This window comes from Brachypodium distachyon, chromosome 1 (genome assembly GCF_000005505.3).
Source record: "Brachypodium distachyon strain Bd21 chromosome 1, Brachypodium_distachyon_v3.0, whole genome shotgun sequence".
NCBI lineage: Eukaryota > Viridiplantae > Streptophyta > Magnoliopsida > Poales > Poaceae > Brachypodium > Brachypodium distachyon.
The window spans coordinates 32,982,414-32,994,992 of record NC_016131.3 but is presented as its reverse complement, the minus strand read 5'-3'; the positions used below and the strand labels follow the sequence as shown (position 1 = coordinate 32,994,992).

At 47.7% G+C, this 12,579-nt stretch overlaps 2 protein-coding genes and 1 long non-coding RNA gene across 3 annotated transcripts; 2 read left to right on the top strand and 1 right to left on the bottom strand.

Moving 5' to 3' along the window:
• Positions 1 to 850: 850 nt before the first annotated feature.
• LOC112269985 lies at positions 851 to 2,876 on the bottom strand. The gene is made up of 3 exons (XR_002962261.1): positions 2,547 to 2,876; positions 1,877 to 2,429; positions 851 to 1,792 (listed from the first exon to the last, which is right to left on the bottom strand). It is a non-coding gene; the product is annotated as an uncharacterized LOC112269985 (long non-coding RNA).
• A 948-nt stretch (positions 2,877 to 3,824) lies between these two features.
• LOC100843830 (cyanidin 3-O-rutinoside 5-O-glucosyltransferase) lies at positions 3,825 to 5,724 on the top strand. The gene has a single exon (XM_003560574.4). The coding sequence runs from the start codon at positions 3,965 to 3,967 to the stop codon at positions 5,399 to 5,401; it is 1,437 nt and encodes a 478-aa protein (XP_003560622.3). The 5' UTR covers positions 3,825 to 3,964; the 3' UTR covers positions 5,402 to 5,724.
• A 2,331-nt stretch (positions 5,725 to 8,055) lies between these two features.
• LOC100824053 (enoyl-[acyl-carrier-protein] reductase [NADH] 1, chloroplastic) lies at positions 8,056 to 12,530 on the top strand. The gene is made up of 13 exons (XM_003563644.4): positions 8,056 to 8,263; positions 8,531 to 8,793; positions 9,379 to 9,488; positions 9,574 to 9,629; positions 9,722 to 9,806; positions 9,885 to 9,932; positions 10,408 to 10,482; positions 10,599 to 10,710; positions 11,161 to 11,212; positions 11,300 to 11,351; positions 11,446 to 11,503; positions 11,901 to 11,999; positions 12,120 to 12,530. Exons 2-13 carry the CDS (start codon positions 8,547 to 8,549, stop codon positions 12,248 to 12,250), a joined length of 1,125 nt encoding a protein of 374 aa, XP_003563692.1. The 5' UTR covers positions 8,056 to 8,263; positions 8,531 to 8,546; the 3' UTR covers positions 12,251 to 12,530.
• The last annotated feature ends 49 nt before the right edge of the window (positions 12,531 to 12,579 follow it).

Here is a 12,579-nt window from a genome sequence, read left to right as displayed (position 1 = left end):
AAGAGCTGATGGCGCATTTACCACAGCCAACCGCAACTCGGGATCCTCCTTAGCAAGCATTCGCTGGGCGGGCATAGCGTGTCCCCCTTCACCAAGGCCAGTCATCGACTACGGCCGCCGCATTCCACGATGAGCAGCATGATGAGTATTACGGGACAGACGACTCCGAGGGCGAACGCGAGGACGAGGAGGAGGTTCTTAACCAACCGCGTGGCCGCCCACGCCCCTACGTTCACAACGCACGCACGCCAGTACGTGATGATGACCATGTTGCAAAACTGAAATTGAATATACCCATGTTTGATGGTCGATATAATCCTGATGCATACCTTTCTTGGGAATTAGAAATACAACAACGTTTTACATGTTTAAATTATCCCGAGGATAAACGTGTTAGTGCTGCTACTTGTGAGTTCACTAGTTTTGCTTCCATATGGTGGACTGAATATTGTCGTCTTAATGCTGCTAATCCAATCACTAGTTGGGATGCTTTGAAACGGGCCATGCGAACTCGTTTTGTGCCACCATATTACCAACGTACTTTGCTCAACAAGTTAACACGTTTAGATCAAGGTAAAAATTCTGTAGAGGAGTACTATCAACAATTACAAACTGGTATGATGCATTGTGGTATAGTGGAAGATAATGAAGCTTTGCTCGCACGTTTCTTTGGTGGGTTAAATAAGGAAATTCAAACTATTCTCTGATATAAGTCATACCATACTATAACCCGTTTGTTCCATCTTGCGTGCAATGCTAAATGTGAAGTGCAGGATCGGCGAGAGGCGACACGAACTAATTTTTCTGCAGGGCGTTCTTCTTCTTGGAAACCATCGCCTTCGCCGTCATGGGTTGCTGCACCTTCCACTTCTACGCCCACACCCACACGCTCAGCAGCGCCTACATCAACTCCATTTGCAGCGAAGCGTACTCCCGCTGGACCAGCCCCAAGTTCTTCGTCCTCCATGGCTTCTACGGGCAAATCTAGCCAGATTCAATGCCGCAAATGCAGCGGGCTTGATCACATTGCACGTGAATGCCCCTCCGCTCGTGTCATGATTGCTCTTGAGGATGGTGGGTACGACTCCGCCAGTGATTTTGATGAGGACACTTTAGCTCTTATTGCACATGAGGAGCAATGTGCCGTAGCCACCCAAGAGCACGGGTCGCACTTTATGGCTGCAGAAGAAGCGGAGAAATACCCGAGCTTAATTGCCCAGCGAGTTTTGAGTGCACAAGTGACCATGGCCGAACCAAACCAGCGCCATAATCTGTTCCACACCGAGTCAAATCGACCTCCTATACTATGCACTTGTAGAATCCCATATATAAAGCTTCATCTTTATTCGCATTATCTTGATTGCATCTATTATTCTTGCTGGTTCTTCGGTTGCCTGCATGGATTGATCCTTCAGGATCAGGTTGATCTAGCTCCGGCGTGGTCAATAACCTCGAAAGTTGGTGTAGCGATCGCTAAGGCACAACGTTTCGCACGTTTGTAGTCGGTTCGTCAACGTCGACCTCCATCCAAATCGATAGCTATCTCCTCATCGAAAGATTGGGCCACCTTTACCCTATCACCATCCCAATTGAATAATTCGGTACATGGCAAAAAGATACAGAATCTGTCGAAACGAAACAAGTCAATATAGTTAACACCAGGTTAAAATTATAGAAGGGAGTTCAGGATTTTCAGGTATCTGCGTAGAGTTGTTTCTTTTGCTTCGACAACTTTTGCTTCGACAACTTTGCTTGCAGCTTGTCAATCTTTTGTTTACAAGATATTGGAACACTGCAAATGCAACAGGAGACAAGAAAATGTTAGGCGATGCTAATAGTGGCTTCCAAATGAACTCATCTAGGCCGGCTGTTTTACCTTGAGGTCACCGTGTATTATGCGATTGCAGTGCAGATAGTAAGGAACAAGAGCAATTGTGTGAACCACCAGCAAACCATCTTCAGATAACACAAGTAATCTCTCCGTTCCATATCAAGTGACTCAAATTTGTCCAAATATGGATGTATGTATACCTAAAAAGTGTCTAGATACATGTAATATTGATGTATCTATACCTAAAAAACATCTAGCTACATGTAATATTTCGACATTTAATATGGGACAGAGGGAGTATGTGACAGAAGTATTACTATGGTACCAAACAGGAAGGCAAGTTTCTGAATTCTGAACAATTCCTTGTCTACTGCTCATGCCTGTAGGTGTAAATACTACAGACTACACCAGTGTTCTTACCTTGGACGCCCCTTGCCTTCTTGATCTCTTCGCTCTGTGAACCCCAAATTAAGTCAGCAACAAAAATCCAGCGCATACCTCACAACGGAGAATTTTTACACGTGGCGGCAAGGAAGGCAAACCGCACGCTTACATGTCACCTCCTTCGCCAACTTGTAATGATGTACATGAAGGTCCCCTGCAAGTGATCACGCAGTAAACAGTCTGGGCGTCGTAAATCGAGAGCACGAACAATCCAGCGGCGCAAGGAACCGTAAGCGGCGGCAACGCCAAGGCAGTGGTACTGGGGATCGACCTGGGTTGCCGGCGCGGAGGCAGTGGCCGCGGTGGCAGGAGGGAAATGGCGTCCGGGGCACTGCAGTCGACGTGGAGGGCAGCGCACGAAGAAGTGGGGCGCCCGGCGACGTGGCTAGCGCGCGCCCAGCCGGGGCGCTGCAGTCGGGCGGGACTGCGCGATCTCCGTCATCAGGGAGTGGTTGGTGGCAGCGGCGGCGGGTGGTGGTTGGGCAGCGAGATCAGGAGGAGGTGGTGGTCGTGGTGGCGCGTAGCAGCGGCTGATCGGGGGGCGGCGACATCGGGAGGAGAAAGGGGTACGGGGTGGATCGAAGGGGTAGCAGACGGGGGGTTTGACAAAGGACGGGCCAGACGAGCGTTGGACCGAAAAGGCTTGACGAACGACGAAGTGGGGTTTGACAGAGGACGAAAGCACGCGGTGGCGAAAGAAGCGGTACATATTTTTTAGATAGATATATAGAAAATCAGGCAGCTTAGTACGTCGTTAAGACGTCACATATAATCATCTAGCTGCACGCAACCCAGGAACCGCTCTCGCTCATGGCGAGAAGGCGGCAATCTCTGCCTCCGAGAATTACAGCATCCAGCCGCCGGTCCCTGCCTCCTCCGTCCGCCGCTCAGGCAACGTGAGGGGGCGGGGGCCCCGGTGCTCCGGCCTGTAGTTAGGATTGGTCTGGTGTTTTCTTGGGACGTTGTTTCCTCTCCTCTTTCTCCATCTTGACGTCGCTACAGTCGGTGGCGTCAAAGGGCAGGTGGCCTGGTCATCTTGCCGTTCTTTGGATCTGGCGAGATTCGTGTCTGGTGGTCCGTGGTCGGCAGTCGACACTCTCGTTGGTGGCGGCCACGTCAGCTGTTGTAGTTGTGTTTGTTGTCTTGCAGTTGGGCGTGCGGATGACGGCAGGCGGCGTTGTTTTTCTTCGACTGCGTTGGATGAAGATGACGGTGTCGAGATCTGGTGACCATGGGGAAGTTTCTCGGCCGACGTGCCACAAAGTCTCGGTCTCGTAGCTTGCGACGGTCCGGTTCATCGGTTCAAAAAGCATTATTGTATGCGAAGGTGCTCTCTCAGATCTGGATACGAAGACTGTTCGTCTAATTTCCCGGCGTTACCATGGTGGCGGCATAGGACGAGGTTGGACGACGGTTTGACAAGGCACGAGTTTCTCCAATGGTGAAAGTGTAATTTTACTTCGTGCGGAGTACTTTGTTCAAAGTTGCTTGATAAACATGTTTGTCTCATGTGTAATGTCTGCAACCGGATTGTGCAATGAAATACATGGTTGCTTTTAAAAAAGAAAGACGTCACATATCCTCGCCGAGGCCGACGGCAGACTTGCTCGATTTCCTCGTTCCTACCTGATAAATATCGTCCCGCCTTCCTTTACAGCGTGCCAGTCCGTTCCGAAACCTATTTCTTCAATGGAGATATCCTCAGCCACACCCACACCGCATTTTCTGTTCGTCACCACCCCGATGCAGGGCCACATCAACCCGGCACGCCGCCTCGCCGCGCGCGTGATGGCGTCGATGCCGAGCGCGCGCGTCACCTTCTCCACCGCCGTTGCAGCGCACCGCCTCATGTTCCCTTCGAACACCGACGACCAAGAGGACGCCGTTGACGACGCCGGCGTGCTGTACGTCCCCTACTCCGACGGCTTCGACGAGGGCTTCAACCCCGCGGTGCACGGCACGGGCACCTACAAGGAGCGCTCGCGCGCCGTGGGCCGCGAGACGCTCTCCGCCGTCATCGCCGGCCTCGCTGCGCGCGGCCGGCCCGTCACGCGCATGGTCTACGCCTTCCTCGTGGGCTGGGCCCCCGCCGTCGCGCGCGCGCACGGGATCCCCGCCGCGCTCTACTGGATCCAGCCGGCCGCCGTCTTCGCCGTGTACTACCACTACTTCCACGGCCACGACGCCCAAATCCTCGCCTCCTTCTGCGAGAACGACGACGACGCCGGACCCGACGCGGGCACCGCCGCGCTGCCGGGGCTGCCGCGGCTCAAGTCCAGCGCGCTGCCGTCGGTCGTGTCCATCACCTCGCCAGAACACCCGCACTACCTGCTGCTGGACATGATGCGCGAGCTCTTCCTGACGCTCGACGAGTACAAGTCCAAGGTGCTCGTCAACACGTTCGACGAGCTGGAGCCCGACGCGCTGAGAGCCGTGGCGCAGTTCGAGCTCGTGGCCGTCGGGCCGGTGGTGCCGGACCCGGACGAGGCATCTACCGCGGCGTCAAGCACGGACTTGTTCCCACGCGACGACGGGAAGGCGTACATGGAGTGGCTCGACACGAAGCCGGCGCGGTCCGTGGTGTACGTGTCGTTCGGGACCATCGTCTCGATGAGCAAGCGGCAGGAGGAGGAGACGCGGCGCGGCCTCGAGGCCACCAGCCGGCCGTACCTGTGGGTGGCGCGCAACGGCGCCGATCACGACGGCACGCAAGGGATGATGGTGGAGTGGTGCGACCAGGTGAAGGTGCTGTCGCACCCGGCGGTGGGCTGCTTCGTGACGCACTGCGGGTGGAACTCCACGCTCGAGAGCGTCACCCGCGGCGTGCCAATGGTGTGCGTGCCGCAGTGGACGGACCAGCCGACGGTGGCGTGGCTGCTGGAGGCGCGCATGGGCGTCGGCGTGCGCGCCCGGGTGGACGGCGAGGGCGTGGTCGGGCGAGGCGAGCTCCAGCGGTGCGTGGAGACGATCATGGGAGACGGAGACGACGCCGCGTCGGTGATCCGGGCTCAGGCGGACGGCTGGATGGGCCGTGCCAACGAGGCGGTCGCCGGAGGTGGGGCGTCGGAGAGGAACCTGCGGGCGTTCGCGTCGGAGCTCTGCTGTGCCGTGATCGGCGACGCATGAGGAGCCGGCGAGGTTGAGGTGTACTAGCTTTCAGTTCCCGCATTGGACGCGACGATTAATAATTGGGTCCCTATCAAACATTGCCATGGCTCGATATTGGCGTCTTGAGCGATGACTTGCATGTTTGTTTAAATGTAACTATCCATCTGATGGAATGTGCTTGTGTAAAGGGTGGATTCGATGATTCCCCCTCTCATGTCGATGCATGATAATATCACCTAAACTATAGAGATGTCAACTTCAGTTATAAAAATCTAGAGATGTCAACTTAATGTATTTTATAGTTGAGAGAAGATTATCAAAATGCACATCAACTTTGGGGATATCATTATACAAGAAGGGCTTCTGTTTTTTCTCTGACGACGAAGAAGATGTGTCAGAACTGTTTGGCTCGAGTAAACTAAAAAATGTTTGGTAAGGCATTGCATCTTTTATTGGAGGTAAAGCATGGTGACAAAACTGAAACAAAAACTGTCAACAAGATTTATGATAAAACTAACAGTTGAGTGTAGATTTTTCTGAGTCAAAATCGGTAGATCCGTCATTTGTATCTTGATATCTCTCTATGCCTTAGTGATGAAACAACTGAACACATGAAGTGCACAAGCTGAACTAATCCCATGTGTTTTGAATAGCCGCATGAATCGCTCAACCAAAAAGATGAGAACCTAAAATCGCTTAACTCACTGTGGCCGGGACACATTCCTTACAATACATGTTGTCAAATTGCTGATTCATTTCCGAACCGATGAGGAAGAACATCAAAATAATAGAAGTATAAACGTAAGATCTTCTTCCTCATCGGTTATTCCAAGAAGGGAATGGAGCCAGCATACCATCATTCCATACCATTGCCTACACCGCCGGGACGCCATCACAAGACAGAAAACCTCACAAAAAAGATACACAAACTACTTGACAGACGTTAATCCATGGTTTTTCTCGACAAGGAACGAACAAAAAATTAATTCGGCGGCTAGGGTTTCTCCCTTAAAACTATTTTTTTCTTTTTTTCTTTTAAGAGGAATTACATTTTTTTTAGGGGGGGTTCTTTTTTTTAGCGAAATCACACGGCTCTATTAATCAATGAATGAAGGTACATTGGAGTCGGTCCATGGCTGAAGGAGCCAAGTAAACCTACCGTGCTGGAGTGAAAGAGCACTCTTGACTAAACTATGAGCATCTAGATTAGAATTTCTACTCTCATAAACGAAGCAAACACCTTCAAACTCTTTACTTTGAACTGCGACTTCCCGCAATATTGTGATATAGCTGCACCTATTGCCTTCCAGGATTCCTTTGATGACAGCCTGAGCGTCGGACGCGATGCAAATCTACTGCAGGTTCAGGTCTTTTGCTAGTGCAAGCGCCTCACAACAGGCCAGAGCTTCTAAGGTAGGAGGATCAGTGAGATTCTCAAACACCCAAGCAGATGAACCTTGATAAGTGCCCTGTTCATCACGACACACAGCAGCAGCCGTGCCTTTGTTATGAGTCTTAGCAACCCCACCATCGACGTTGATTTTCATCATGCCTGCCGGTGGAGGGAGCCAGCGCGGCGCCTTTGGAGCTAGATTCGGTTGCCCACCCGAGGAAGGAGCGCCATGAACCACCTAAAGCTCAGATAACAATAGGAGACTAAGCCATGAATAGACACTGGACTTTGATAAATTGCCTCGTGGATTGCCTTCCGTCGCGCTGAGCAGATTGCCTAGAGTGTGAGGAGGATCTCGGTGAACTCAGCGTGTGACGTGGTGTCAATAAGATGGAAGATCCATTTCCTTGGCATCTGGGCACGTCGAGATGCAAAGGTGCTCAACCAGCTGCTCATCCGCTAGTGCCCACACGCAACGCGCCATAGTGGAATCAAGGAGAGAGTGCCGCCATGAATCTTCGGCAAGGTTACAAATAGCACACACTTTAGAATCGGCCATGTGCTTGTGCTTCAGCACATCACCCGTAGGCAGAGACTGATGAAGCACATCATCCGTAGGCAGAGACTGATGTGCTAGTCGCCATGAAAAAACACGCATCTTGGAAGGAACCCTAGTTTTCGAGAGCTTAGTCCATGATTTCTCCGCACACAACGAGCTCGACGCCGGCCATTCCTCTAACCAGTTTTCTCGGATCTTTTAAGTGGTAACGATCATGCAATAGCAAGGACGGACACTGAAATTCCAGATTTCTCGAAGTGCCAGGCCCAAAAATCTCCATGATCTGCTGCGCTAATTGGAATCTTACAAATCGCCTAGACGTCCATTGGTAAGAAGTGCTTCTGAAGCTTTGCAATATCCCACACGCCATCGACTGGATAATAAGTTCAGAGACCTTGTCTAGCGGATCAGATGACAAGTTCACGTATGGCCACATCCTCTTGTTCCACGGAATCCAATTATCATGCCAAACTGGTAGTTTTTCCATTGCCAATTCTCCTTTTTTTTTCTAGACACAAAGAACGCATCTCTAAGAAAAATGGCCCATTGTGTGTATGAAATGCCCATTACCATTTACCAGGCCCCCAGTTGGTCACTGCCACGGAAGCCCACCTATGATCTCGTACCTGTGCAGCTGAAAAGCCCAGCTGCAGCCTACCTCGGCTCCATCGCTCAAAACACCAAGGAAGTGGCTATAGGCTGTAGCCTGTAGCTCCCTCGGTTTCTCAGCTACTCCGGCCAAGTCCAACCCACCCGAACCCTGTTATCCCCCTCGGTCTCATCGAAAAACCCCTCCCCTCTTCCTATTACTCTCCGCCCCTCCGCTCCAAAATCACCACCTTGTTGTTGCAGGCAGCGACAGCACACGCGTTCCTTGTGCTCTCAGATCCCTCCTCCGTGCACGCATTCCGCACTCCCCGAGGCAAAGGTATCCCCTCTCGTCCCGGATCCACGGAATCCACCTGTTGCTTTGTGCTGTTTAGCGATTGTTGTTTTTGCTCGACGAGATCCTTTCGGCACGAGCTGCGAGCTGGATTAACCACTTCCAGGGTGAGAGGATTGGGTACTTGTGTTCGTCTAATCTGGTTTTTGAACGACCTCGCGGCGATTCCTTGGACTTTCTAGCCCATTATTGCCGAGACCCTTCTGTGTTGTGAGTATGTTGTGATGAACTGATGAAGCTCTGACTTAACAGGCTAGTACTGCGGAAGATGGCACCTTTTGCAACTGCCGGTGTGCAGATGATGGCTCTGCGCCCCGCCATCTCGGCCTCCCAAAGGATGCTTACCTCGAGGGCAGCCGTCTCACGGGTCGATCTGGCGCTCAGCACTAGTAGCTTTGCGAGCTGTCCCAGAATCTCCAGCTCCAGGCCTCTTAGTTCTTCCAAGCGCAGTGGTGTTTCCGTGAGAGCAATGTCTGGAGCAAGCAGCTCTCAAGGGCTACCCATTGATCTTAGAGGTAAGCAATATCAGGGAAAGAAGTTTATCAGGATAATTATGTTTGTTAATTCTACGCATATGGAGTAAAATTATATATTTCCACAATCTAGTTGTAATTTTATTTGAGTGTTTATATAGATCTAATGCATGGATAGTTATTATGTTTCACCTATCAGTATCTGTTGTTCTCTTTTCTTATGCGATTGGATTTATGCCTACCACTACGCATATGGATTCGCCAGAGTTTAACGAATTAGGCATCGGCATGATTAAATCATCTCTTATTTGCAACAACTGAAAATTGGGTTTCCTGGTGAGTGTCATATTTTAATGATCCATTCAAAACATTGTTATCCGACAGCCTGCAGCCTGTTACAGCTTCATATGGATTATATTTTAATAAAACCTAGATACCACTGATAAACACGTTTCATGCATGTTTGTTTATATCACTGGCTTCTCAGAGACCCAGATAATGAAATATACAATGGTATACATATGTTCTCATACCGAACAAAGGTTTACTCATTTTTTTCGAGAGACTCAATCTGATATTAGCATTTTACGATTACTACATTTTTCTCATTTAGTTGTGATTTTTCAGGTAAAAGAGCATTTATTGCTGGAGTTGCTGATGATAATGGCTATGGCTGGGCCATTGCAAAGGCTCTTGCTGCAGCTGGTGCTGAAATTCTTGTTGGTACATGGGTGCCGGTATGTTGATCTGTGCTTGCGTTGTTCATCATACTGGAGGTTTTTGTTGATCAATTATCTCATGGATAATTGTACCTTTTGGCAGGCACTTAACATATTCGAGACAAGCCTGAGGCGTGGAAAGTTTGACGAATCACGGAAGTATGTACTATAGTTCTAGATAGTTTCCATGTATTTCCTAGTTTTATTTGGAACTTATCGTTTAACAGTCGTCTGGTCTGCTGTTGTTACAGGCTGCCTGATGGATCTCTTATGGAGATTGTTAAAGTTTATCCACTTGATGCTGTCTATGATTCCCCCGATGATGTTCCTGAAGATGTAATCTTCTTTTTTATGCATTTTCTTTTTGATTTCCCAATATGGCTTTATCATGAACATTGTATTTCACTATTTTAGGTCAAAGCAAACAAAAGGTACGCAGGGTCCTCAAAGTGGACTGTGAAGGTATGTAGATGCACACCATCTCCATTACATGTGACTACATAATTGCTAAACTTGTTTCAGAACAACATTACAGATAATATTGTTAAGGTTTGTAGTGTAACAGAGTGAATGTTAGGTCAACAAAAGACGCAACTATAAATACCATTACAAAAAGAAAAAACCACTTATACCTTATCCCTTTCAAACTCTGCGCTATTGCACCATGCCTTGAATTTGAAGGTGGGTTTTACGGGTAGCAGTGTAACATTGTGTGTATGTTAAGGGGTTATGTGGTATTATAATATTGTTATGGTTGTTAGGTTCGTGTCTCCTATGGTTCTATATGTCATCTCTTCTGGGCTTCTGGCCTCATTGCAGTACAAGTTCCATTTGCCATATCTCTCCAAATTCGGCAAATACAGCTCTTGCAATGCGATTCTTTTGCTTTCCAATAGCTTTAGAGTTTGACTGATGTACATATCTCTTCAATTGATAGGAAGTTGCTGAATCAGTCAAGCAAGATTTTGGCAGCATTGACATACTTGTGCATTCTCTTGCTAATGGTCCTGAGGTACCCTCCATCTGTCCTGCCCTATCTTTTTTGTTTGTGCATGCAAGCACGCATGACATTGTGCTCAATATGTATGAAGCACCTTCACTGAAAATCGTCTAACTTTAAACTTAAAGGTTACAAAACCTTTGCTGGAGACCTCAAGAAGTGGATATCTTGCTGCAATTTCAGCATCCAGTTACTCCTTTGTTTCTTTGCTTCAGCACTTTCTCCCTATTATGAATTCAGGTAATGCTCATACCCTCACTACTATGCTGGCACTGATACCAGTGTCTTTCACACTAGTGTTGTACCCAGCCAAATCCACGACCATTCAATCTACTTTCAGACCTGTGCATGTTCTATTTGTGGTGAATTTTGAATCTATCCTCTAGCATTAAACATCTGTGGAGACATACAGACCACATGTCATAAAATCCAGTTTCCTAGGATCAAATCTTCAAATACTGCATGATGTCTCGTTGCAATCTTACTGTGCCAGTGAATCATAGTAGAGATATTGTTCAGCTTTTATAACATACCTCATATGCATGGAACTTTTGTGTCGACATCAATGCTTAATATTTGTTTCACCTTTTAGTGACCTGACTCAGTTTCTTTAGTGAAATAATTTGTTTTGATACAGAACGCCACACTCATTTTATTGGCACTGCTTTATGAATTTAAATATTTTTCCAGGTGGTGCTAGTATCTCGCTAACATACATTGCATCTGAAAGGACAATTCCCGGGTAAATAATGTTCAAAGATTTATGGTGATAAGCTATCAAGCTATCTTTACTTTCAACTGATTATTTGAATTATTTTTTTGCTTATAGATATGGTGGTGGTATGAGTTCAGCTAAAGCAGCTCTCGAGAGTGATACAAGAGTAGGATACTCTTTGCGATTATGCATATTTTGAACATCAGTTCTGGATTGGCATGAATATTATTTTTATTACTTCTTTTTCCAAACCAATGTAGGTACTTGCTTTTGAAGCTGGACACAAAGGCAAAGTCAGAGTTAACACCATATCTGCAGGTATCCTTCATAAATGAACACTGTTTCCATAACTGATTAGTCTTGAACGTAGCTGACTATCTTGGAAGAAAGCTACCAGCATAAATCCGTGCACTTAAATTGCAGTACGTCAATATTAGGTGTATGGAGATGGCATCGGAATGAAATGAATGAATTTAGTTACTACCTAAAAGATCAATCAATACTTCCTTAGATGTTTGTTCAAGCCATTCCTACATGTCATAGTTACATTACTCTTACATGATAATCTGCTTTGCTTGACTGGTAGGTATCATATGTTATTCCTGTGCATATACCATCTGCACAGTTGTTAAGGATTATATGGGTTTAACAATTCGGCAGCACTTTGCAAGTGTATCAAATTTGCTTCATTGTGATTTGTTTGATGCATCTCTAGGTCCTTTGGGAAGCAGAGCCGCTAAGGCGATTGGATTCATTGAGAAGATGATCGAGTACTCTTATGTTAATGCACCATTGCAGAAGGAACTTTTGGCAGGTTAAAATAGTTCTTTCTCTAGTATATGGTTCGCTAACGCTTTCCCTTGTTTTAATTGCAAGGAAATGCAACTTTTTCTCTGTACTTCTATCTTACAAAGAACATTTTCATCCTGAACAGATGAAGTTGGGAACGTAGCAGCATTCCTGGTGTCTCCTTTGGCTTCGGCTATCACTGGCTCGACTGTTTATGTCGACAACGGACTTAATACCATGGGGCTTGCGGTTGACAGCCCTACGGTATCGTCTTAGACATTATTTTGGTAGAGGTATACATTTTCCAGTGAGGCTTGATTCTCTAATAAAGAGCTTAGTTAGCCTAAGAGCTGAGGGGCAGGGAAAAGAAAGAAGGATCTGGCTGTTGAAATGATTTTGAGCAGTCTAGTGACCTCTTTGGCCCATTTCTAATATTGTATCTTGAATCTTGGTGATACTCTGTTTAGTGTGGCTGATTAGTTGATATACTGTGGCAGTGGTACATTGGAATTCAGAAATCATTTGCAAGAAATAAACTCCTAATGTTTGACGGTCAGGTTTATACTATTCACCCATGCAATCTGCCTGTGTATCTTTGCACCCGA

Coding starts and splice junctions, on each gene's coding strand:
- LOC100843830 (XM_003560574.4), top strand. CDS start 3,965: ATGGAGATATCCTCAGCCACACCCACACCGCATTTTCTGTTCGTCACC.
- LOC100824053 (XM_003563644.4), top strand. CDS start 8,547: ATGGCACCTTTTGCAACTGCCGGTGTGCAGATGATGGCTCTGCGCCCC. Junction 8,794..9,378: donor GCTACCCATTGATCTTAGAG/GTAAGCAATATC, acceptor GTGATTTTTCAG/GTAAAAGAGCATTTATTGCT. Junction 10,483..10,598: donor CTCTTGCTAATGGTCCTGAG/GTACCCTCCATC, acceptor TTAAACTTAAAG/GTTACAAAACCTTTGCTGGA.